This window comes from Kogia breviceps, chromosome 3 (assembly GCF_026419965.1).
Source record: "Kogia breviceps isolate mKogBre1 chromosome 3, mKogBre1 haplotype 1, whole genome shotgun sequence".
NCBI lineage: Eukaryota > Metazoa > Chordata > Mammalia > Artiodactyla > Physeteridae > Kogia > Kogia breviceps.
Genome location: NC_081312.1, coordinates 88,124,550 through 88,149,637, shown reverse-complemented (window position 1 = coordinate 88,149,637; position 25,088 = coordinate 88,124,550). Strand labels below are relative to the sequence as shown.

General features: G+C 39.5%; 2 protein-coding genes across 3 annotated transcripts in view; both read right to left on the bottom strand.

Moving 5' to 3' along the window:
- Nucleotides 1–8,225, bottom strand: part of EIF3J (eukaryotic translation initiation factor 3 subunit J) — a 28,212-nt gene extending 19,987 nt beyond the window's left edge. The window contains exons 1-2 of the mRNA XM_059059415.2: nt 8,047–8,225; nt 7,857–7,960 (exon numbers count right to left, since the gene is read on the bottom strand). Of these exons, the coding sequence (XP_058915398.2) occupies nt 7,857–7,960; nt 8,047–8,083 (141 nt within the window). The 5' untranslated portion in view covers nt 8,084–8,225. The remainder of the gene's footprint in view (nt 1–7,856; nt 7,961–8,046) is intronic.
- A 9,889-nt stretch (nt 8,226–18,114) lies between these two features.
- Nucleotides 18,115–25,088, bottom strand: part of CTDSPL2 (CTD small phosphatase like 2) — a 73,516-nt gene continuing 66,542 nt past the window's right edge. Inside the window, exons 12-13 of one of the 2 annotated variants that reach the window (XM_059059394.2) lie at nt 23,700–23,795; nt 18,115–23,043 (exon numbers count right to left, since the gene is read on the bottom strand). In XM_059059394.2, the coding sequence (XP_058915377.1) occupies nt 22,978–23,043; nt 23,700–23,795 (162 nt within the window). In that variant the 3' untranslated portion in view covers nt 18,115–22,977. The remainder of the gene's footprint in view (nt 23,044–23,699; nt 23,796–25,088) is intronic. The other variant, XM_059059395.2, reaches the window with a different exon arrangement.

Genomic DNA, 25,088 nt, shown 5'->3' with positions numbered 1-25,088 from the left:
TAATGTGCCATAACTATGACACCAAGCTTCTGGTTTTTAACAAGACAGGTCATAAATCTGAATCAGTCTATGTATATAAACTAACCAAGCCTTGATTCTTAATAAAAATCTGTAAATCCAAAGAAATAAAAAATCCTGATTAAGGCTGCCATGGGGTCTGCAAGCAGTGGGAAGAACTTTGTACAAAAGCATTTTTATAATAACTTTACCTTTGCAATTTAACCCTTAGTTCATAGTTAACAAACAGAATGAAAGCAAACCAACTAGTCATTGTTTTAACATCTAAGATACTAGATTAGAAATTCGACAGCAAATGTTTATATTACCCTGCTGGTTTGCTTAAGTGCCTGTATCAATACACCATAGTACAAAAGGAACCAGAGATCTAAATATAAAAGTTAACTACTACCAGGAGTTTTTTGTCATTTTAATCTTCACAGAACACAGGAAAGCTGGGTCTGTGAGTGATATGCTGTTTAGATGGTGCTTCAGATAAAAGGACCATCTGCTTACTTCCAGGGGATGTTTATTTATAACGCCCTACTAATAACAGTGATGATGATAATAATAACAGATAGCATTCACTGAGGGCTTACTTTGCACCAAGCACTGTGCAATGTACTTTATGTTTTATTTTTACTTTTTAAATTTTGGCTGCACAGAGAGGCTTGTGGGATTTTAGTTCCCCAGCCAGGGATTGAACCTGGGCCCTTGGCAGTGACAGCACGGAGTCCTAACCATTGGACAGCCAGGGATTTCCCCAAAGGACTTTACATATAGTAACAGTTAACCCTCACAAAAGTTCTGTAAGTAAGGTGGTGTTACCCCTACTTTACATATAAGTACACTAAGGCCCAGAGATAGCTATCCCACAATCTGAATGGAAAAATAATGAAGGAACCTGTTTTGAACAGGCCAAAGTTCCTTTAAAGCGTCATATTAAACATGACTTCTTACCTGAGTGCTGAAGTATAAAATAGATGTCTAGGAACTAGGTCTAGACCTAGGGAACTAGGTCTCTCCACACCAAAATTTGTTCTTTCAATTAGTTCTAGAATGAGGTCCCCTGGAATTTCAAGGAACCCCATATCAAAGAGAAGGGTTACAGTACATACTAAGATATGCCCAGCTACAACTATGTCAATTATTCATCTCAAATTGCCTGTGCTACATTTCCACTAATTTTAACAAATGAGTCTAGCAGTCTCTGATACTAGGAGGCCAAGAGGAGAGAGGTATGGCTGAAAATGAGCAGCTCCATCCCAGTAACTCCAACATAGAGAAACAGCACAATAGAGTAGTAACATTTCTGTTCAATGCTGATGTGCCTCAGTTCCCTTTACCAGTAAAACATCACTCCACCCTTATCACTGCTCCTTCAGCATCTCATTTGCACTAACTCTATGCCCCACCTCTACCCCACCCTGGTTTCCCTATCAAACAATAAACCTTATTCCAGACAGTCATTACATTGTCCCATCAGTGCAAGCATAACAAGGCTACCTAGAATTCTACCACAGAATGGATTTTAGCAGCAAAAAGTGGTTCCTATCAAAAAGCCCTGGAAACAACCATGACATCTGCTCCTCAGTTCATAAAAGGACCATGAAAGGCACCCTCACCCCAGACTGCTTGAAACAGTAATAACTGCCCTGAAGTTATTCCTATACTGGGGACAAGTTCCTAACAGAGGCAGCATAGTGATGTCAGCAAAAAGAGACTGGCCACATTTCCAAATAGATGCAATCCCGAAAGCAGAAGGCCAGGTAGCTTTCTCCCAGAACTTAAAAGAATTTTTGCATCCTTAGTTATAAAAGTAAATGTATAAAAGTAGAATGTCTACATCTGCCTAATTTTCCATAAACATCAGGACTTTGTAAATACTGACAATAAATTCAGATAAAATGTAAGAAGGGTTCCAAGAGAAACACCTAAAATGAACACTTAAAATAGGGAGTTAAATCTATAATTTAGTAAGCCCTAAATGGTTGTTTTTGGTTCAAGAGATTACCTATAAATATCCAGTTAAATTCTTTACCCAATTATCATTGGTAGCCAGTAACTCTTCCAACCATAATATCCGATCTATCTCCAAAAGTATTAACCAGGCTGCTCTCCTAAAATGGCCAGCTTCCTTAGAAGAGAGGCTGTTGATAAACTACTCGCTTATCTATACTCATGTTCTACAGACACACACCCAGCATCATTTGAGCCATGTCTCTGAAAGAGATGGCTGCTTTTCAAGTTTAAAACCTGCTTCCCAATCAAATATGACTAAGAATTGAAAACATAACAAAAAATTTAAACCCTGCTTTCTTTTTATTCCTAATAATGCAGCCAGTAGTTGGCCAGTCTGTCATTTTTATAATGTACAACTACAGAATGTCACATGCAATGAGAGAACACATTTAGGGCTGAAAATGTTTTCCAACTTAAGCAAGATATATTTATAGATCGTCAAATAGAAGTAGCTTCAAATGAGCAGTAAATTTCTTCTGTCCCAAAGCAATAGCCCATTAACTAACATATACTCCTCCCCCTTTCTCCTGTAGTTTGGCTTAGATAAAACATAATCTCTTGCAGTAAGTCATTTACTGGTGTTCTGTAAGCTGTACCAACCTGCTCTGAGAAGCCTCAGAACTCTGTATTGAGCTCCTGCCATGGCTAGACCTGCCAGGAAAGTTGTTTTTAAAAGAAGCCCAAATATTCTTCCATCACCTCAGAACTATGATGGTCTCTGGAAGCCAAGGTACCTGCCTCAATAAATTCTACTTCACTTAATTCATTAAGTTTTTAACACCCTACTATGGCTCAGCACTCTGCTGAATTCCATCTTAAGGCTGACCTGTCTCATATTTGGAACTGTTATCAATTCTACTTTAAATTCCTGGCTAAGCTAGATCAAGAACAAGACACTGAACTCTAAACAAGTGGCTTATTTATTTTCAATGGTCCAGCGTGACAAATATATTAGGTAAATATTTTTCAGGGTTTTTTTGCCTTTTAAAGTCTTAAGATGTCATTTATTGTTTTTCTTTAAAAAAGGAAGAGAACAAAAAATGTAAAAGGAGATTCAAATTGCAAAACAAAGGAGAATACAGAGGCACAAGTGGAGGAGGAGTTTACTCGATAGAAACAAGGTAGCCAAGTCTAATTATGGCAAACTGGGTGGGGGGCTGGGAGGGGGTAATGGATGCCTTATTGTAAAAATAACCGTCCTAACTAAATATGATTCCTAACTAAAAACTTACTAGTTTATAAAAAAAACTGTCAGGGTATTGAAATGATATAATTGGTATTTTCTTCAAAATAATCTGGTTGGGGGAGGAGAGCAGTAAGTGGGGATACAGAAGATATAAGATTGGTCATGGTTTTTAAAATTGTTATTTTTCTTTATTTTTTATTTTTTGGCTGTGTCGGGTCTTAGTTGTGGCACGCAGGCTTCTCTCTAGCTGTGGTGTGCAGGTTCTCTCTCTAGTTGTGGCACGCAGGCTCCAGAGTGGGTGGGCTCTGTAATTTGCAGCACATGGGCTCTCTAGTTGAGGTGTGTGGGCTCAGTAGTTGCGGCACGCAGGCTTAGTTGCCCTGTGGCATGTGGGATCTTAGTTCCCTAACCAGGGATCAAACCTGCGTCCCCTGCATTGGAAGGCAGATTCTTTACCACTGGACCACCAAGGAAGCCCCTGGTCATGGGTTTATAAAATTTTTCTTTCCACTTCTTTATATGTTTACAACTTCTCATAAGTTACACACACACACTTCCAGATACCCATATCCTAGCAAAATGCCACCTTCTGAGAACTTCCCAGCTATCTCCAATTTCTTTGAAATACAGATGCCCTAACTTCAGAAGTACTGTTTCCAATGCTTAAAAATGTCCTTACTCTGGGAGATATAAACTATTAACCAGGATCCTAACAGACAGTTGAATGGGCATGATGAGGCAGGCTGTTTTCAACTAAGCTCTCTAGGATCTTTTAAAGACATTCTGTAATAACATTACAGAAGCAAATGTCTGAGATGCTTGATCACAGCCAGAAGTTTTCTCAAAACAAACTCCACACCCTTTGAATAAATACAGCTTCTAATCTGTTTTACTGAAATGATGGGATACTAGTAAAATGGTGTAAAAGCTGTATTGTTCCTGCTTGCAGTGGGTAGGTACTCACTGCCTTCTTTCTTTCTTCCTTTTTTTCTATTTGGCTGCGTTGGGTCTTCGCTGCTGCGCGCGGGTTTTTCTCTAGTTGTGGCGAGCGGGGGCTACTCTTTGTTGCAGTGTGTGGGCTCCAGGCACACAGGCACTTCAGTAGTTGCGGCACGTGGGCTCTAGCTCACAGGCTCAGTAGTTGTGGCACACGAGCTTAGTTGCTCCACGGCATGTGGGATCTTCCCGGACCAGGATCGAACCCGTGTCCCCTGCACTGGCAGGCAGACTCTTAACCACTGCACCACCAGGGAACTCTGTGCCTTCTTAATCAACACAGCCGACACATCATTCCGGCAATGAGGAAGGAGTCCAGAGATATATGCCAAGCAAACAATTCCTCCCACTGCCTCTGCATAACATCAGGATAGTACAGAAAGGGAATAGAAAGCTAATGTGACAGGAAAGTACGCTCCCTAGTTCTCACCTTTTCACTGGGAAGAAGCATAGACTCCCCCCACTACCATGAATATTAAAAATTCTACAGTTTCACCTAAACGCACTGCCACTTTCAGACAGCTATTTGAAAAGTCAAGGGCAGCAAAATGCTATATCTACTGAAAGACAGTAAACTACTGAAGCAAGTTACTATAACGAAGACCTCAGTTTTCCTTTCATTTCTCAGGACACTACAAATGACATTAAACCTATACTCTTAAAGGTTAAACACTAGATGCTGACATAAACTGAAGAACTTACTGTTCTACATACCTTACTTTTGAAGGACTTTTCAAAAATTCACATACTGTATTATTTAAGGACTATGATTATTCGATCTCATGGAAACTAAACCTTGTTAGCATCTCCTTACAAAAGGATTAAACGCTAAAACATTAGAATTCAGAAATTTGGTATTATAGGTATCCCTCACTTTTTAAAGTTCACTTTATGCCACTTCGCTTTTTCGAATGATCTTCACTAATAACTGTGCTCGCTAAGTGAAAGAAATCCAAAGAGGATTTTCACTTTTATTACAAGTGAAAATAGCATTTGTTTTTGCACTCAGCCATTATAGAGGCAGCGTGCACCCAAGCAGCAAGAGCAGCACCGCCAAGGCCAAGCTCCTTCTCCACCAAGCTACTCAGCATCTCAGCATCAAGCTGCCATAGCTTTGAACTGTGTCTGCAAGCATCTGTGCTTTACCTTGATTCATCTTGTGCATTTGTTAGCAAGATGTGTCCTAAGGCAACTGCTTATTTCAGCTTAGGGAAGGTTTCATAGGAATGCTCTACTTTTGGATAGCAGGGAAAACCTGTACTCACTACCATTCAAGGTGAAAAATTTCAACTCTAGATTGGTAACCTCTGAGCTAGCAAAAACTTGCTTGATAACCATGGTCATTCAGTTCAAAACAAAAAATTCATAGTAAACAGCCACCGTGGAGAGCACTTACTCCTACTGAGCTTAAGAAAGCACAAAAAAATGTGGCACAAAAATAACCCCAGCTACTCGATCTAAACAGCCTAAAGATATTTTCCATTAGCCAGAAAAATATTCTCTCTTGCAGAGAGAGAGAATTAACATTTACTGAGTGCCTACCAAGTGCCAGGCAACTCTGCTTAATGCTTGACATATTATGTCATTTAAAGCGCACAATAATCCTCTGAGGTAGCTTCTGTATTGACAAGGTTGGGAAATGGAAGAGAAAAAAAAAAGGATTAAAAAACTGGTTCATGACCACAAACAAAATGTCAAGGCAAAAATATAGATCCAGGTCTGTCTATTACAAACTACTTGGAATTAAACTACTCCATGAACACCTTATCTTGGAAATCTTGGAGAAACTCAACAGATATAAACCAGCATTTCAACATGGAAATAAAATGGACAAGTTTAGCTTTCTACTCCAATATCAACTTCAAAGTTTATGTAAAAGAAATAAGCTACGTGTATAAAAGAAAGAAATTCTGCACTAAAAGAGTGCAAAGAGGCAAGATGACCTTTAGGGTACATAAGATTTACCTTTTTGTAAATAAGATTTACAACTTATAAATCTCCAAAATTAGTTCCAAGTGGTCAGAATTATATTTATCAGGATTGACACCATTTAGATACAATAATTTCAGTCAGGCTTCTTCATGATATCAGTCTAGACTACTTCGTTCAAACTTCATTTTCTGGTAATTCTTTTCTGATTTCTCTAGTCGTTTCTTCTCACTTATTCCCAATTTTCATAACAGATGTCTTAACTCCTACATCCACTCTGCACAGAAAAAGTGAAAGGACAAATCTGAACTAAAGGCTCAAAACAGAAAATCTGCTACAATGTCGGGAGGTAACTAATATCTTGCAATGAGGCTGAAAACACAATCCAGTCCCATGTCTATACAACATTTAAATGAAGCATTTAAGTATCTTCACAACAGTATTGCTCATTTATTAACCCCAAGATTTGCAAAGCTCGCGTCATCCCTGAACCTCAGGCTGTTCATGAATTGGACATCCACCTTATCAGACTCAGGTAAAATGGAACAAAAGCAGTATTAACACAAAATTCAGAGTGATTACCTAGCTTAAATTTTTTTCAACCCAAGCAGAAGGATTTGTAAAGTTGTCAGCAAGAGCTGAAGGGTAGAAGTTAGAAGAGTAAAACATTCACTAAATGAATCGAAACCATAAAAAGACATTTTCCAACTCATACTAAACTTTATCTTCACAAATATAAAAAGATTTTGAGAACTTTGTTAATAAGAGTCTTAACATTCTGTGCTTGAGACTTTTGTAGCTACCTGAAAAACAAAAACGAAGCTGTAGTCATGTCATCTGAAACCGCATCTGAAGCCCCCAGGAGTTCTCAAAAAAAAAAAAGGTAAATCCGGTTCGAATCTACAAGGCATAGGAAAAACAAACAACCACCAAAAAAACACTGACTCCCTCGTCTTCTCCAACCACCAAATCTTCACTATTTCCTTACACGTTCGTGTATAGATGAATAATAGGTCTCTGTGTGGACTACCCAGGTTTCTCATCACTAACTGCTAGCTATCTCATTACTCAGTGCATTCTTTTACCACAGGATGGGAGAAGGGAGGCTAAAAATTATTGCATTTGTGCAGGGAAAAAAAAAAAGGTGGCTGAAATTAAACCACAATATTTCACTCATCTAACACCTCGAACAAACTCTACAAATGGGCCTTCGGGGATATAAATGAGTTATTGGCCCTGGGGAGACCTGAGCTTGAACGGGCAGGTGGGGTGCAAGACTTTCCATATGGGATAAGCCAGGGGCTCCATTCTCAGCTTCCCAGTCTCATCCCCGCGAGCTACTCCGGACCGCGAAGTCTGCACGTGGGCCGGTCCAGCAGCTGCTGTCACCTCCCGTCCCCAGTTAGCGGGTGGGATCGAGGCCGGAGCGCAGACCTTCAAAGAAGGGCTGGGGCTAGAACTAGGGCTAAGGCTAGGACTAGGGCTGGGGCCGGCGACTCGCCAGGGAAGTGCAACAGACCACGCTGCCCGCCTCCGGCCCATATGGCCGGCGAAAGGAAGGGAACAGGGCACCGCCAGGCCCTACGCTCGAGCCTAGACCCACGGCCCGCAGGCCCGGGCGGCGCCCCTGGGCCGACAGTCCGTCCGCCAGCCCGTCGGCGGGCAACTCTGCCCGCGACGGCGCCAGCCCGCTCCAACACTGCTCGGAGCCCCGGCCCGCACCCACCTTGACGTCCTCGTCCTCGTCCTCGCCTTCCCAGCGGTCCCCGCCAGCGGTGCCGCCGCCCCCCACCTTCCGCACCGGGTCTTCCACGGAGAACGTGTCCGCGTCTACGGAAGAGAGCGAGCCACGTTAATGCCTGCCTGGGTGTGGGGCCAGCGCCGGCCCGGGCCCTGCTCCCGGAACTTCTCCTCACCCCAGGAGTCAGAGTCCCCCGCCGCTGCCGCCGCCATCTCGAGCCGGGTGTAAGCGTGTGCGAGTAGAGAGCGAGCAGAGTTAGCGCGGCGGAGGTGAGTCACTGGATCTGCTCTCGTTGGCCGGCGCAGGGCACGCTGGGACCTTGGCTGACTGAACGCCAGGGCCCAGGCCCCGCCCCTTCTGGCGGCGGCTGGGGCGACGTGCGCGCGGGCCGGAAGGGGGCGCGGAATGCGGCGGGCGAGGCGGAGCGTCCTGTACTCCACGCCCCGGGGAGGTCCTGTGAGCTAGTCGGGTGGGGAGAGAGGAAGGAGTTGAGGGAAGGCACCCAATCCTGGGTCCTGGGAAGGAAATGTAAATGCGGGGAAGTTAGCAGGGCAGTACCTTGCCTGGCACTGGACTCTCTCCTGCCCTCTCCACCCCTACCCTGCCAACCCCATCCGCGCCCCAACCAGTCGGATGCGCCCTTCCTCTGGTCACAGAGATCGCCACTCGCTGCCGCTGGCCGATACCTAGGAGACCCACAGCCTCTCCACGCCGCACTCAGAAGCGGGCTCTGAACTCCACGCCCACCTGTGGGGGCGGTGGATTGGCCTCCCCGATCCCTGGAGGGCGCGGTTGCGCTGGGCGAAGTGGGGTCCCTCTGGAAGCCGGGGTACGCAGGGCTCCCGGGAAGAAGAGAGCGGAGAGGACCGAGCTCCTGGCAGCCTTCCCAGCCAGGGTGCTCAGAGTAAGCTCCTGGCACACTTGCCTTCAGTTCGTCACGAAGGGATCGAAGGCAGCCCCAGTGCTCAAGGATTTTCCCTTCCTTTGAGCTCCTTGAAGCCAATACATGATTCATTCTTTCACAGAATAATTTCGGGACTCGGTCTGCGCTAAGCATAAACTCTAGCCTTGACCTAAAGGAGCGCACAATCAAGTAGCAAAAATAGACATGTAAACAAATTTCGACACAGTGCGATGACCGCAACAAAAAGAAGCATTGCGAGGTTAAATGTAAATGGGTAACATTAACCGCGGGGGGCGGCCGGGGAGCGGTAGGCTACATGAAAGGCTTCGGGAGGGTAAGCACAGCAGTAACGAGTTTTAAAGACCAGGTGAAATTTGCTCCAGTGCATTTCCAGTAGAAAGATTTCATGTGGTCCCTGATCTGACTGAATGGCGCAATTGGAGATAAGCTGAACAGGTAAACTGATCTTAATAAAGGGTTTAAGATGGGCTAACCTGCACTCTGTCCTTCGGGCCATTGGGCTCCACTGCAGGATTTTCAGAGGCGTGCAGTTTCAGATATTATTATTTTGTTTTTGTTGTTTTCTAAATTTATTTTTGAATATGTAACACACGTACTTGGTACAACGTTCAAGTTATAAAAGGGTATACACAGTGATCAGCCATTCTGTTTTTTCTGGTGGCAACTATTGTTTCCCATTTCTTGTGTACCTTTTCAGAGTCTACAAACAGTACACATTTTATAAAAGATGGTCTTCCAAAAGATATCCTACAGCCCACTTACTCAAAGTTTGTTCCTGATCAGCAACACCTGGGAGCTTGTCAGAAATGTAGAATCTCAGACCCCATCCCAGAATCAGAATCTGTCTTTTAACAAGATCCTCAGATGATTGTATGCTAAAGTGTGAGAGGCAATGCTATACAGCCATCCATTGATAAAGAGGGATTGGAAGGAGGCAAGACAGAGGCAAGGAAAGACTAGAATGTAAGGTCCCTAGGGCACAATCTGTCTTTTATTAACAGTTATATCTCCTGCATTTGGCACAGTATCTAATACGTAAGTAAATATTTTATGAATTAATAGAGAAGAACACCATCCTAAAGCAAGGCAGTGGCAAAAGAGGAAGGAACCAATCAGATAGTTAAGAGTCAGAATCAACAGAATTTAGTGACTGTGGTGATTAATTTTATGTGTCATCTTGTCTAGGCCATGGTACCCAGTTTTTGGTTAATCACTAGTCTAGTTGTTGCTGTGAATGTATTTTTTGTTTATGATTAACCTATAAGATGCAGATTTTGAGTAAAACAGATTACTCTCCATAATGTGGATGGGTCTTATCCAATGAATTGAAGGCTTTAAGAAAACACAGTGGTTAAGAATCCGCCTGCCAGTGCAGGGGACATGGGTTCGAGCCCTGGTCTGGGAAGATCCCACATGCCGTGGAGCAACTAAGCCCGTGTGCCACAACTACTGAGCCCGCGTGCCACAACTACTGAAGCCTGCGTGCCTAGAGCCCTTGCTCCGCAACAAGAGAAGCCACCGCAATGAGAAGCCCGCACACGGCAAGGAAGAGTAGCCCCCGCTCGCCGCAACCAGAGAAAGCCCACACGCAGCAACGAAGACCCAACACCGACAAAAATTAATTAATTAATTATTTTTAAAAAAGGAAAGAAAACACACTGACGGACTTCCCTAGTGGCACCGTGGTTGGGAATCCGCCTGCCAATGCAGGGGACACGTGTTCGAGTCGTGAAGATCCCACATGCCGCAGAGCAACTAAGTCCAATGCACCACAACTACTGAGCCTGCGCGCTAGAGCCTGTGAGCCACAGCTGCTGAGCCGTGTGCCACAACTGCTGAAGCCCCTGCACCTAGAGCCCGTGCTCTGCAACAAGAGAAGCCACCGCAATAAGAAGCCCGTGCACCGCAATGAAGAGTAGCCCCCGCTCTCCACAACTAGAGAAAGCCCACGCCCAGCAACGAAAACCAAAAAATTAATTAATTAATTAATTTTTTAAAAAAAGAAAAGAAAACACACTGAGGAAAAAGGGATTCTGCCTACAGACTGCCTTTGGATTCTGCAGCATCAGCACTTCCGTGGGTCTCCAGCCTGCTGACCTGCCCTGCAGATTTGAGACTTGCCAGCTCCCACAATTACGTGAGCCAATTTTTCTTTCTTTTCTTTTCTTTCTTTCTTTCTTCCTTTCTCTTTCTTTTATTTCTCCTTCTTTCTTTCTTTCTCTTTCTTTTCTTTCTTTCTCTTTCTTTCTTTCTTTCTTTCCTTTCTTTCTTTCGCTGTGCTGCACAGCTTATGGGATCTTAGTTCCTCAACCAAGGATTGAACCCGGGCCCTCAGCAGTGAAAGTGCCAAGCCCTAACCACTGGACAGCCCAGGAATTCCCTGTGAGCCATTTCTTAAAATAAATCTCTCTATATATACACATGCTACTAGTTCTGTTTCTCTGAATAACCCTGACTAACACAGTGACTGACTGGATATGGAGGAGGAGGAGGGGAAGGGAGCAGTAGAGGATGATGCCTTTGGAGATTGAGTGGAAGTAACACCCATCTATAGGTGCTCAAGTCAAAAACCTGGGAGCTATCCTTGCTTTCTTCCTCTCACTGACCCCTTAAATTCAGTCCATCACCAAGGTCTGTGAATCACTTCCAATATTAATCTCGAATCCATGTCTCTTGCTACCACCTTAATCCAAGCTTTCTCTAGGCAGTTCTATGCTTTCAATTGGTTTTCCTTCTTCCACCTTCTACTCTTCCCTCTCCACAGTCCATTCACTATACACCAGGCAGTTTATTTAAAAAGTGTAAATTAGATCATCACACCCCTTCCACCTAGTTGAAATCCCTTTAGTGCCTTCTTGGTGTTTGTTTTGGATTTAAATTCAACTCCTTATGATGGCCTACAAGGATCTGCATAATCTGACTCTTACCTCCCACCAACCCCCTTATGATGTCATTCCCTCTCATTAACATCATTGTTACTGGCCCTCTGAGGCTACTAAGCCTTTTCCTATTTTTGGACTTTGTGCTTGCTATTCTTTCTGTCTACAGTGCTTTTTCCACACCTTTACATGGTTGGCTTTTTCTTCCTCCAAAATTCAGATGTTACCTTTGTAGAAAGTTCTTCCCTGATCTCCCTCCAGGAAGGGGCCTTGCCCAGTTACTCATCTTGTCACTCTGGTTTTGTCATAGCATTTATCACAATTTCTAATGACCTTGTTTCCTTATGAATATCTATTTGGAGCACAGGTATCTTGTCTGTGTTCTTTGCTACTGTATTCCCAGTGCCTGGCATGTAGTAAATGCTCCGTAAATGTTTCTGAAGATGCCTGAATGGTGTTTCTCATCATAATAAGGAATGAGGATAGGTTAAGTTTTGGCCACACAGATCTTGACATTCCTCTGAGGCATCCAAATAGAAATGTCTAGTATACATTTGGAACTAGAGAGGTCTGATCCACAGATAGAGGATTAGGAGTTATCTGATGATGGGGGTGGATGGAATCACGTGAAGTAGAGGCCATCTGAAGATAGGATAGAATGAGAAACCTTGAAGGACATCAACATTTAAAAGTAGCCAGGAGAAAAAGGTATATAAAGGATGGTAAGTTAAAAAAAAATTTTTGTATCCTTCCAATTCTACTACATTTTTTAATACAAATTTTAAAATACTATGGAATATAGTATATTTGAAAATTCACTGTTGTAAGTCAGGAGACCTGAGTTCTAAACATTCAAATGATCAGATTATATTGAAATGAACACTGGACACTTATGGTGAGGAGTGGGGAAAGCTCACAATGATTTGTCCTTTTCTGGAAATCGTCCTAGTATACAAGAGTAGGTGGGATCCCCAAGCCATTCTACTCCCTTACTATAGCTGATTTGGGAAAGGGGGTCAGAAGCAGATTATCTATGAATCTAATGAAGCTGTAGCTTCAGAGCCCCTCATTGCATAGGCCCCTTCCATTCTTCAAGAAAGCCCTCCAAATTGTATATGCTTCAAACTGTATAAAATCGGAATCTGCCCCTAGGTGGGATATAAATAACCTAGTGGAACCACCAAATTATCTGGTAGCTAGTCTCCAAAGATGGCCCTTTAATGAATAGTATCCAAGCCCTTATGTAATTTCTGAGTCTGGGGTAGCCCTATGATTCATGTTTAACCAGTAGAATAGGACAGAAGTGACACCCAAGGCTAGGCTATAACAAGCCTGGCAGCTTCCACCTTTGCCTTTTGGAATGCTCACTCTGGTAGAAGCCAGCCGCCATTTAAGAAGTCTTGCTATAAGATTGCCATGCTGTTTCAAGATAACCTTACAGAGAGCCTGTTTAGGGAGAGAGAAGTATTCAGCCAGCCCCTGGCTGTTCCAGATTATCCCAGCAGAGATGCCAGACATGGGAGCAAAGAAGTCATCTTGGACATCCAGTCTAGCTGAACCATCAGATGATTGCATCCACAGCTACCCTTCTTTTTTTTTTTTTTTGCTGTGCAGCTTGTGACATCCTAGTTCCCCAGCCAGGGATCGAACCCGGGCCCCCTGCAGTAGAAGCTTGGAGTCCTAACCGCTGGACCACCAGGGAATTTGCAATCCACAACTACCATTTGATTACAGCCACAGAAGACCCCAAGCAAGAGCTGTCCAGTTGAGCCCAGTCAGCCCACAGATCTGTGAGAGATAACTTCTCTTAAGCCTCTTAAGTCTTGAGGTGAATTGTTATACAGTGATAATGGAAAGATTCTCTTTCCCAGGACTTTAGAATTTGGAACTCAAGACTCTCAGGGCCTGGGAGTTGGTGGCAGATGACAGCAGCCTAAAGGAAAGACCTCCTGATGAAGTGATGACTTCCCAAGCCACCTTACTTCCTCTTGCCTTCCCTTGAGGTCCAGTTATCCAACTCTTCCTTAAATGCCATGAGGTACCCCAGTATCTTTCCAGTAAATTCCATTATTGGCCTCAGCTAAAATTTTTAACAAATACACCTTAGTAGTCTTATCTGCAGATAAGAAATCTTGAGAGGCTAAGCTCTGCTATACTTAAGTCTGTTTAGCACATAGTGGGCACTTAATAACTGTTGAATGACTGCACGAATAAATTTCTAGGCAAAACTGGGTTTTTTCTCAAAGAAAAACTCTCCCATCAGGCCATTGTTTCTCCTCATGAAAGGTAGTCTCAAAAGAAAATTAATACAGCTGCACCCCAAAGCAAGCTGCTTTTTTAATATATTACTAGTAAGCCCACAGCATTACAGCAATGACCTGAACTAGGAAATAGTAAATAATTGGCTAAGAAAGTGCCAGATTCAATCGAATATCCCAAGGTGAAGACTCAGGAAAGCAAAACTGTGTATTTCTGAAGTGGTAATACAGTCATCTGTATTTACTTGCCTGAAGATGTTCTAAGACAACGTATCTTCAAACAAACAAAAAATGTTAATAGAAAGAAGGTGAAATATAGGGGAGGTGAAGCCAAAGAACAAGATTTTGACAGTCCCCAGAGAAAAGGCTAAGCTGACCTGCAGACTTCTGGCAGATACCTAGTAGAGATGAAGATGAGGGCATCCTGTTGACTTGATATTAGCTGTTATGATTCTCTTTCAGTAGACCTTCTCTCTGGTTCTACTCTTACCAAGCTGGCATCTGACTGTGATTTAGTTTCATAAGGAGGTAAATTAATGGAATTGATATTTGGCCTAAGAATTAGTGTTTTGTGAGTTTAGTTAGTGTGAACCAATTCCTCTGAATTTCATTAATTCTGAGTTGCACATTCAGAATCAATTTTCTGGCTTATAAATTGAAGTCCAAACTTTGAAATATGAGCTCATTCATTATGTCATGTATTCAACAAATAATTATTGATGGCCTACCCTGTACCAAGTACTATTCTAGGTTCTGGGGTATTAACTTCAAGGTATTAAACCACATGCAATTGAAAATAGGGTATGAGAGTTGGAGGTGCTGTGGAAAAAATACATGGGCTATATGTATGCTTCATTGATAAATTTTTGAAGCAGAAATTGAGAATATAATTTATTCACAGAATTGTACATGCCGCTTTTTGAAATAAAGAAGCTGGGAGACAACTGTCAAGAACTCTGTGCTGGAGATTTCGATTATTCCTTAAAACTAATCTGTGATCCACACACTAATCTCTAGGGAAACCCTATAGTCACACGTAACACTATTCCCATCTTACAGATGAGCAGAGTAACTGATCAGTGTTTGTTGAACAAATTAACATTAAAACCTCTGCCTTCAAGAAGCTTCATCATTAAAGCCATAGGAGAGTAAATGCCAGCAGAAAAGAAGCATGGCTGCTTATGGCTTATTTTTAAGTGAAGTGCCTTAAGCGCCAGACTCAAAATCTCATAAAGATAAAATAAGGCTAGGCTGAGGAGGCAGTTTTAATTGCAAATAGCACCAGATTAAAATTCATTTATAGGGACTTCCCTGGTGGTCCAGTGGTTAAGACTCCGCACTTCCAGTGCAGGGGGCATGGGTTCCATCCCTGGTTGGGGAACTAAGACCTCACATGCTGCCCCGCTTGGCCACCCCCCCGCCAAAACACTCATTTATAAAATACCAAAATCACTGATTTGATTTACATGATTTGATGTAGAAACAACTAATGACTTTTTCAATTTTAACCCTCCTCCCCAAAAGAGCCTACCCAAGACGTGAAATGACAGCATCTCCTTTCAACTCCTATACATTTTTCCGTACTTAACTTTTATATGGTGCCATAAAATCCTAGAGTACCTTCCCATTTCTATCATTAAGCTGGGCAAGCCATACTTTCCCTAGAACTTTACCAATCTCCGACCTCAGATTGTCCATTACAATGCTAGCACCCAATACATTAACCATATTATCGTGGAGAAAGGAAATTTTTTGCGTGCAACGAATTAGGTCAACATCTGTATTTCTTCAAACTGGTCTCCCACTCAATCTATTCCCTATTCAGCAGTCAAAGTGATCTGTTTAAAACAAATCTGATTATTTACCCCCTTGCTTAACTTTACCCCCTCCCCCAACCAAGCCTGGCTTAATATTCTTTCAATAAATGTTCTACAGATCTCAACTTAATACTTCTTCAGCCAATCCAAGCCTGACTTCAGATTAGATTGTGTTATTAGCCCTCAAAGCCAGTCTTTTCGTTCATGTTCCTTTTCCCAGCAAATGTCAGTCTCCACTGCTAGCCTGTTAGCTTGAGAGCAGCGTCAGGTTTGCTTTCTTCTGCCATCCACAGAGCCTAGCATAGTAAGGCAGTGTTTTTAAACGACTTTTACTGTCATCAGGAAGGCTACCTACAGCTACCTTCAACAATTGTCATACATCAAATATAACACTAAAGCTCAGTATATGGGAGCCACTAAAACTCTAGGTCATTTGGTTCACTGATTACTAAGAGACTCCTAACTCGGCAAGTCATTTACATGAGCCTGCTACCCCAGCTACTTACTTCTCAGGAGATTTAATACTCACTCTTTAGTTTCCTCATCCTCCATTTCTTCCTTCACAGCATTATTTTCACCCAAAATGTTCTTAACCAGGGGTCCCCAACCCCCGGGCTGCGGACGGGTAACCGGTCGGTGGCCTGTTAAGAACCGAGCCACACAGCAGGAGGTGAGCGGTGGGCTAGCAAGCGAAGCTTCATCTGTATTTACAGCTACTTCCCGTCGTCGCTCGCATTACCGCCTGAGCTCCGCCTCCTGTCAGCATTATGGTGAGTTGTGTAACTCTTTCATTATATATTACAATGTAACAATAATAATAGAAATAAAGTGCACAATAAATGTAATGCGCTTCAATCATCCCGAAACCATCCCTCCCGCCGCCACCAGGCCGTGTTAAAATAGTCTTCCACAAATCTGGTCTCTGGTGCCAAAAAGGTTGGGGACCGCTGTTCTTAACAATCATAGGTGACCTCTCCATTACCACTTCTCCAGTCTTTCTTTCCAGACTGCTTGCTGCTCATCTTTCTTAAAAAACCTCCGACATCTGTGGAATTACAGTAACCTGATCCTACTGCTCATTTCTGCCCCCTTTAGCTTCAGACATCTCCCAACACCCTGCATATATCTCACACACCCTCAAGAAAATTAGCTGCTTTAAAATTTCAGTTCTGGTAGTTATTTGTATACATGTTTCACCACCCATTTTACAGATGAACAAATTAAGGATCAGAGAACTCCTCTGTCTAGTAAGTGGATGAGTTCTTAAATTCTTGAATTCAGGTCTTTTGACTCTGAACTTTATTTTCCTTTTTATTACCCATATTCCTAAGTCAGCTATTCCCAAGTCGTCATTTATTTCTAAAGGCCTACTGCAGTGACACTCAAACCAGTCTGTGTGCATTACACTCCTTTGAAGCTCAGGGAAAATAGTTATCAAGTCTCATCCCAGCCAGGAACTGGGGGTGGATGGGTGAGGAAAATGAAGAGATGTTAGTCAAAGGGTACAGACTTCTAGTGGTTTGAGGATCTAATGTTCCAAGAATCTAACATATAGTATGGTGACTATAGTTAACAATACTGTATTTAAGTCTCATCACAGAGATTGGGGTGGGACCAGTTTGCTATTTTGTTGTTATACGTACGTTCAAGTTATTTAGCCCATTACATGAAGTAATTTTAGCTCACCATAATCTGGTTCTTTCTTGCCATTTTATCTCTACTTTTTAAAGCTAACCACTTCATTGTTCAGGTTTTATAGTACTTCTCGTAGTTCCAGAAATTAAGAATGTTATTCCTCCTAAAGTCTTTACTTTGAGTAATGGTAATTAAGAGAGCTAGATTCTAATCGCAGCTTTGTGATCTTGGGAAGACACTTTTCTAGACACATTTTTACATCTGTAAAATAAAGATGTACACTTAGAAGATGGAATTTTCTTCTAGTTTAAAAATTGGACTGTTAAACTTGAGGGCCTAGTTTGTACACAAGCTTTTGCACTGAGTTAATATATTCTTTTATAAGAACATTTTGTTGGCTACATTCATTTTATAAATTAGGGAAAGCTTTGTATTTATGTACAAACATGATTATACAAAAATGCCAACACCTTGGGAAATAGCCTGTTGTAATGATACTTGAATTCAAGTCTCCTAGAACAGCTGTGAGGTCTTGGGTCACAGCCCTCTCTGAGCTTGTTTCCTTATCTGTTTTTTCCGTATCTGTAACCTGCTCTACGTTCCTTACAGATCATCAAAAGAGAAAGCAATGTGAAAAAACTGTGTACTTGTAAACAAAGCACTATAAAAATTTAAGTTGTTAGATATTATATTGTTTCTAATGGCTCATAAAATATCACCAAAGAAAAGTGCTTCCATAAAAGTTTTATTTATCCCCACAACAACCCTGTGAGGTAGGGTGATCAGGGCATTTGAAGATGAGAAAACTAAATCTACATTACTTGTTCACGGCTATACTGCATAGTAAATATGTAGAAGTTAAACTGAATATTTTAAATGTCCATGAGTTTATATTGATTCATGTGGAAAAAGGCAGAGAGAATATTAACTCCCCCCACCTTAATGCCAAAAGGACACTGCCTTGAAAAATCCCATTTCAAAAGATGAAAGTAGTATTTCATTGCTTATTTCTACAAAGATTTATAAAATAAAAAAATAGTGAAATATTTTACAGTTAATATATATAATGGTCTCATTCAGGGATATGTCCTTCAGCTGTGTATATGATCAACTATTCCAAGTGCTAGAAAATGCAAACTCTTAAAAAGTATGAAAGACATGAATGATAATAAGCAATAACCTCAATCTTCTTTATTATTCCTCCATGCATCTTAAATAAGTTCTGTGAAATCTGGTCCCAGTTAAAAAAAGAAAAAAGAAAACTCTACCACAAAGAGATGTCTGATAAACTTAATTTTGTTGCCTACTCTTAACTGTCAAACCACTGTCACATTAAGTAAAGTAGTGATTTCCCAAATCTATGAGAATCACTTGGAGAGCTTTTAAAAAATACAGAACTCTCAGGCCCCACTCTAGACCCAGTGAGACAATTTGGCAGAGGTCAGGCCTCAAGAATCTGTATTTCAAAAGCTCCACAGAGTAATTCTAATGAAGAGTCAGGTTTGGGAACCAGTGATATATTTTAAAATACTAATAACTAATATAAAAACCATGAAGTAAGTATAAACTTGTTGCTCACATCTCCCCTTTTAAAAATGTCTCAAAACACATAACCCCGGAACTCTTGCCTCTGGGCAAGTAATTTCAATTCAAGATACAGAGAAACATTTTATAAAAATGTATCCTAGTGAATGAGACTTGGATTCCAATAATAATTTAAGTAGCATTTAAATATAAGATACTGAGTTCTGTGGTTCTTACTCTGAAATTTTAAAATGTATTTTATACAGGTTCCTAGCAGGCTTTTAACTCAGGGGACAACATGAAAAGTAATGACATAATCAAGCACATAAGCACTGAAAAAATACTATACTCAAAAACAGCTCATGAGAGGAATAAGAAAGTGAATGAATGACAACCTAAGGCCTTTTGGCCCATACATTTTTGTTCCCAGTCCACTCTTCCCCTATAAGGGGAAATAAAATAAACATTCTTTCCTAGTTACTTGGCATAGTTATTTGGTGGGTGACTATTAACACTAAGTTAATTTAGATACACAAGATTAAAAGAGATAACAAATAAATACCTAGGAAGACGAAGAGAAGTCAGATCAGAAAACCTTAACTAGCTAATGATGTAGTATATAACACCATCATGTTAGGACAATTAAATGAAGGCTTCAGTGTCCTTTACATTTCAGCTTTATGTGACTGACACAAGACGTGGAAAAGATCTGGTCCTTATGAAGAAGTCTGTGCTCGCTGCAAAGATTTGTAGGAATAATGAAATGCTTTCTTCATTGATGAGATGAAGTCTCTGTTTCTCAGCAAGTTGACTGAACAAAACAGTGAATAACAAACTTCTTTAGATGGTTGAATGAAAGTAATATCTAGTTGAAAAAGTCATTGGCCAAAGATAACTTTTTTAAAAAAATGATTCTATGTTTAACCATCCCCCCCCAAAACCCAAAAAACAACAAACCAGGAAAACCAAAGTAATATAAAAACACAACGTACACATCCATTTTCACTGACAGTTACAAGAAAATAGCCATTTATAGAAGTTACAATGCTTTCAACAAATCCCCCCAAAATTTTGGGAAACAAGATAAAGCCATCGGGTAAATAAATATACATACTAGCTAATATAAAACAATTTATGCTTTTAAATTGTTGTCAACTCTCTTTTAAGACCCAAGGAGAAATATGGTGCTATAAATCTGATTAGGGCTACATATATTACATGGAATTAAAAAACACAACTGATTAAAACATCCTAACAATAATACAAATATTTAAAAGAATGTCTTTAAAAGTCAGACATTTACCACTGGAAATATCACAATTATAATATGTACTTCAGAGTCGTAATGTGTATATAGGTCACTTTTGCTGTGTCTTATCAGGTATCCATCTCTCCTGCATTTACTAGTCAGTTTTTAAGAGTTCATGTTTTCTGTGTGAACTGAAGGGACTGGGCACATCTCAATTCATAAACACCTCCATTTAACTAATGGAAATGTTTAAGGTAATATCTACCAACAGATAAAGGAAAGAAGGGGTAATAAGATAACACATTTTAAAGTGGAGGAAGCTGGATAACTGTCTCTATAACTTATTTTAAATTTTGTATTAATAACAAATTTAAAATGACTCAAATCAAGTAATGAAGAAAAATAGACTGAATTGATCTCAAGAAATTTTCTCAGGCCATATAAAATTCTCCCTTAGTTTATTTCTTTACAGAATCTTGTTAGGCTTGATTCATTTGTCAGTCAACTTAAAGGAGCTCTCCTAGCAGGGGATCAAAAACAGCTTTACCAATAAAAGATGATTAAAAGTTATTTTTAAAGTGCCTATAGGCACAGTGGTATATATAGGTGCTTACACTTCCCTTTTAGTTGTGGGAAAGCCCGTTGAGACTGTATTTACTTAATCAGAAAAGCTTTCAGCAATTATAATGCAAGCTGAAAGTTTAGATACTGTATAGGTTTTGGGTTTTGCTGTTTGAACATAAAAAGGGAGCAGGGAGAAATGTAACCAGGTTCACAATTTTGAGCAAGAGCATATGTAAAGGTAACATATGTACATTTTATTTCAAGAAAGACAGAAGACAAACAGCATAAAGATGCCCAGATGCCCTAAAGATAAATACATTTCAAAGATTCTCATTAAAATGAATCTGTAGTATTTTTTTCCTGCAAGCAAAATACCTTTCTTTAAATTAAAAACTAACAAACAAACAAAAAAACCCCCAGTATTCTGAGTTGCAAATGCTTTTGCTTTTTTTTTTTTTGCAGAAAATCTGCCATGATTATTTTTTTAATGAATAAGGATTTTCCACAAAACAGGCTTGCTCTACATGCTAGATTTTTAAACAGTTCAGTGACACAATATGCTAACTACATACACAACAGATAATATAGTAAGAAAACACGCAACCTGATGAAAAGTTAAAATCTTCATTAATACACTGAAAATTGACATAACTCATGCCTTTAAAATCAAAAATACAAAAATTAAATGTTTTCCTAAAAAGATTTCCTTATTTTAAGGATTCATTTGAAAATGAAGCTGCATGTAATTTGTACAATAAGTTGTACAAGTAAACAGGTAATATACATAAAAAATTAAGTGACATACTCCTCAATTATCAGTTGTCCACCTTTAATTTCCAATACTGTACTTTCTTAACAAGCATACAAAATATCAAACTTCTCTTTAGAAAAAGTGCCGTTCTTTGACATCCTTTACACAAAAACAGTCTGAGCCTGTGGCATGATTAATGCAGTTGAGAGGCAAAGCATACTAACTTTTACAAATTCTACCTTCCATAAAAAGCCTCCCGAAAAAGAGATTACACGCCACTATAAAAATATCAACCTCTTGTGGTAGCTGCATTAGAGAACCAAGGCTTGAAGACTATTTTCATATAGCATAGAAAACCACTATGAGAACATATTAACTGCATTGGTGGCTTGGGAGTTTACTGTGCCACAGGATTATGCATAGCTACTGTAAGGTACCAAGACTGTTACACAGAGTTTTAACTGATTGTAACTGAGAGCATAACAGAGGTACTACCAGCCCATGCAAAATAACTAAAAATACTGAATCACTGTGCTGAATACTTCATTCCTGGAGAAAACCAAAGGCATCAGTAACCAAATCAAGCCCAACAGGTGACCAAACTCATTCTCCTCAAAGATTGGTGAGCACAGTGAAGTCTGAGGTATACCTTTTATCCATCAAATCTGTGTGCCACTGCAAGATATTACCACTTGGGAACACATGCCATCACAATGGTTTAAATCTTTTGAGTATTAGTCATTCATATATTCTTATCTACCCAGTCTCGATTTCTGAAAAGATTTCACCTACAATAGAATATTACAGAAACAAAATATAAATGCATGTTCTAAATGAAACTTACATGGACTAAAAGTAGAGAATATTTTTAAACAAATATACAATATGCAGGCAGACAAAGCAGGAAAACGGCCATTCAAATGTATAATAAAAAACTAAAAATTGACTATTTCCAGAAAACTATGAAGCGCCTCAACTAAAAGGAATGCATAATGAAATTCTAATCTAATACAGGTCAAAAATGTAAAAAGGTTATAAACCTTAACAGGAAAAATAAAACAACTTTTACTGGCCATTCCTGTTGAAATGAGAATTTTAAAGTAACAGAAAAGTGGCTACAAACCCACTTAGAGCACCAAACAGAGAGAAAATAAAAGTCCATTTTCATCTCTGTTATTATCATAAAATCCTGTGTGACTACAGGTCAAACTGCTGGTGGCAGAAACAGAATTCTTTATAAACTGCAGATGTCCTGTACATAAAAAAATTTCACTGGAAGTTGCACTAGTTCTAAAGACTCTTCTGTTTTAGCCTACCTACTGTATGTATTCAATCTGAGATAAAGTCTCTTTCTGTAACCCTTGATTATTATTGGGCACCAAGATAAGAAAAGCAAGACGGGGTACAAAAATGCAAAATTTCAACAGTAATGGCAATGTTTTTGTCTTAGTCCAAAAGGGTCCTGCATTCTCTCCCCCTTCAGTGATTTGACAAGTCTTTGTACTTAATCTGGGGGCAGCAAATCATGCAAGCGAAATCGGTCTCTGATGTGAGGTCGAACATCTTCATTCTGTGTGGAGAAACAGACATTTTAAAAGCCACGTAATTTCAAAGACATGATCCTCATAACATTATGAACATTCTTACTCTGCAAAGAAACTATACCACCATTTATCAATATTTTATAATTTACATTATTTTGTTTGCCAAATAAAAAGATACTACACAGAAGCAGTTAAATTTAGATTTTAAAAAAAAGCCTGTCATTAATGTATTAGTTTTGTAAGAACAATTATGCAATAAGAGGTCAAACCAAAAGACAGGTAAAGCATTAAGCCAATGAATTCCACTTTATATAGTAGTTTTAAAATTAATCCATGGACATAGAGGAAAAAAATTCCCAGAATAAAGTTTCAGTACCATAAGCATTAATTCTAGACCTGAACTACAAAATCAATTTAACACAACTAGTTAGTGACAACTAGTTAGCAAGAGGAAGTCTGGTAAAATAAAACATTCGATATATAAATTTTTAAATACTGATAAACATAATTTTAATATAATTTATAAGTTTCAAAAATGCTTATAATCTTTTTTCAATCTCTGCCCTAATGTCCCACCATGATGACTTACAGTTAGTACACACAAAGCAACTGAAAAGATTTATTTCAACAGAGTTAAAGCAACAAAAACCTAACAAAAAGATAAATGATAAGATATACTTACCAGTTCTACTAGCTTCTCCAGAAATGGAATCAATTTTAGAAGTTCATTGTCATTTTTATCCATAAACCAGCTTTCTATAGGGATTCCATTAGATAGCTAAAGTGAGAAATAAACAATTAACTCTTTTCATTTACATTTTGCCTACTTTGGAAAAGCTTAAAAAAGAAGTAATAGATTTTAGTAAACATTAATCAGTAAGTTCCTTTGAAAAAGGAATGCCATCAGAGTTTATGTCTGTCATATTCTTTGACAACTTAATAGTGCAAGAGATAGATGTTAAGGAATGAACTGAAACATAATTGGTTTTTCAGAGTAATTTATTCTTAGTGTATATAAAACTTAATAAGAAATATTCATTAAAACAAGTTTTGCATTAACATAACTAAAAACATTATTCATTCAAGAAATATTATTAGCCAATGCTAGGCATTTTGAATAAATGAATTTTACCAATCTCAACAGAGAATACTATTAGAAAGCATATACTCTTACACAGGGACTGTGTCCCATTATTTTATTCCCAGCAACTAGCAAGATAACCTGAAACATAGTAGGAACATAACAAATTGACTCAATGGTATTTCGTTGGTCTAAAAACAAAAATACAAACCATATTTGTCTTATAGTAAATATTTTCTAGGATAAAATATCTTTTAACATTTATGCAGAACACTGTGTTTGAGATGGAGGATAACTGAAATTATTTTATTTACGAACCAATTCTTAAAAACATTATTTCAAAATGCAAGTGAATAAAAGTAGTGACCTAAACTGAACATACTTCAATACCATATGCAATTTTTCCCCTTGTATTCTTGGACATTTTTGAAACAGAAAAGTTAAGGACAAATCTTGTTTCATCTACACCCAACACACTTTCCACCATTTCAATTCTGCACTGATTTATTCTGAAGAAAATCTCAGCTATGTTCATGTGATCATGAACATACTCATAATGTAAAATATATCTTGCAAGGATGGCTCACCTTTTGTCTGTCTGCTATCTATCTATCTATCTATCTATCTATCTATCTATCTATCTATCTATCTATCTATCATATGCTGTGCTGTGTGGCCTAAAGGATCTTAGTTCCCTGACCAGGGATGGAACCTGGGCCCTCAGCAGGTGTAGGTGCTGAGTCCCAACCACTGGACTGCCAGGGAATTCCTTCTAGTTGAATTTATATTTCTAAGAATCATTGACAAAGGGTACAAATATATTGACAAAATAGTCTAAGAAAATATTTTGAAATGCCAAATCAAACAGAACAGAAGAACATGGTTAAGCTATTCATAATTCTGAAACATGTTTATAATTAAATTATTGATTTAACAATAGATAAGAATGCTATTAAATGATATATATCTTATAGTCCCTTCTTAGGGATT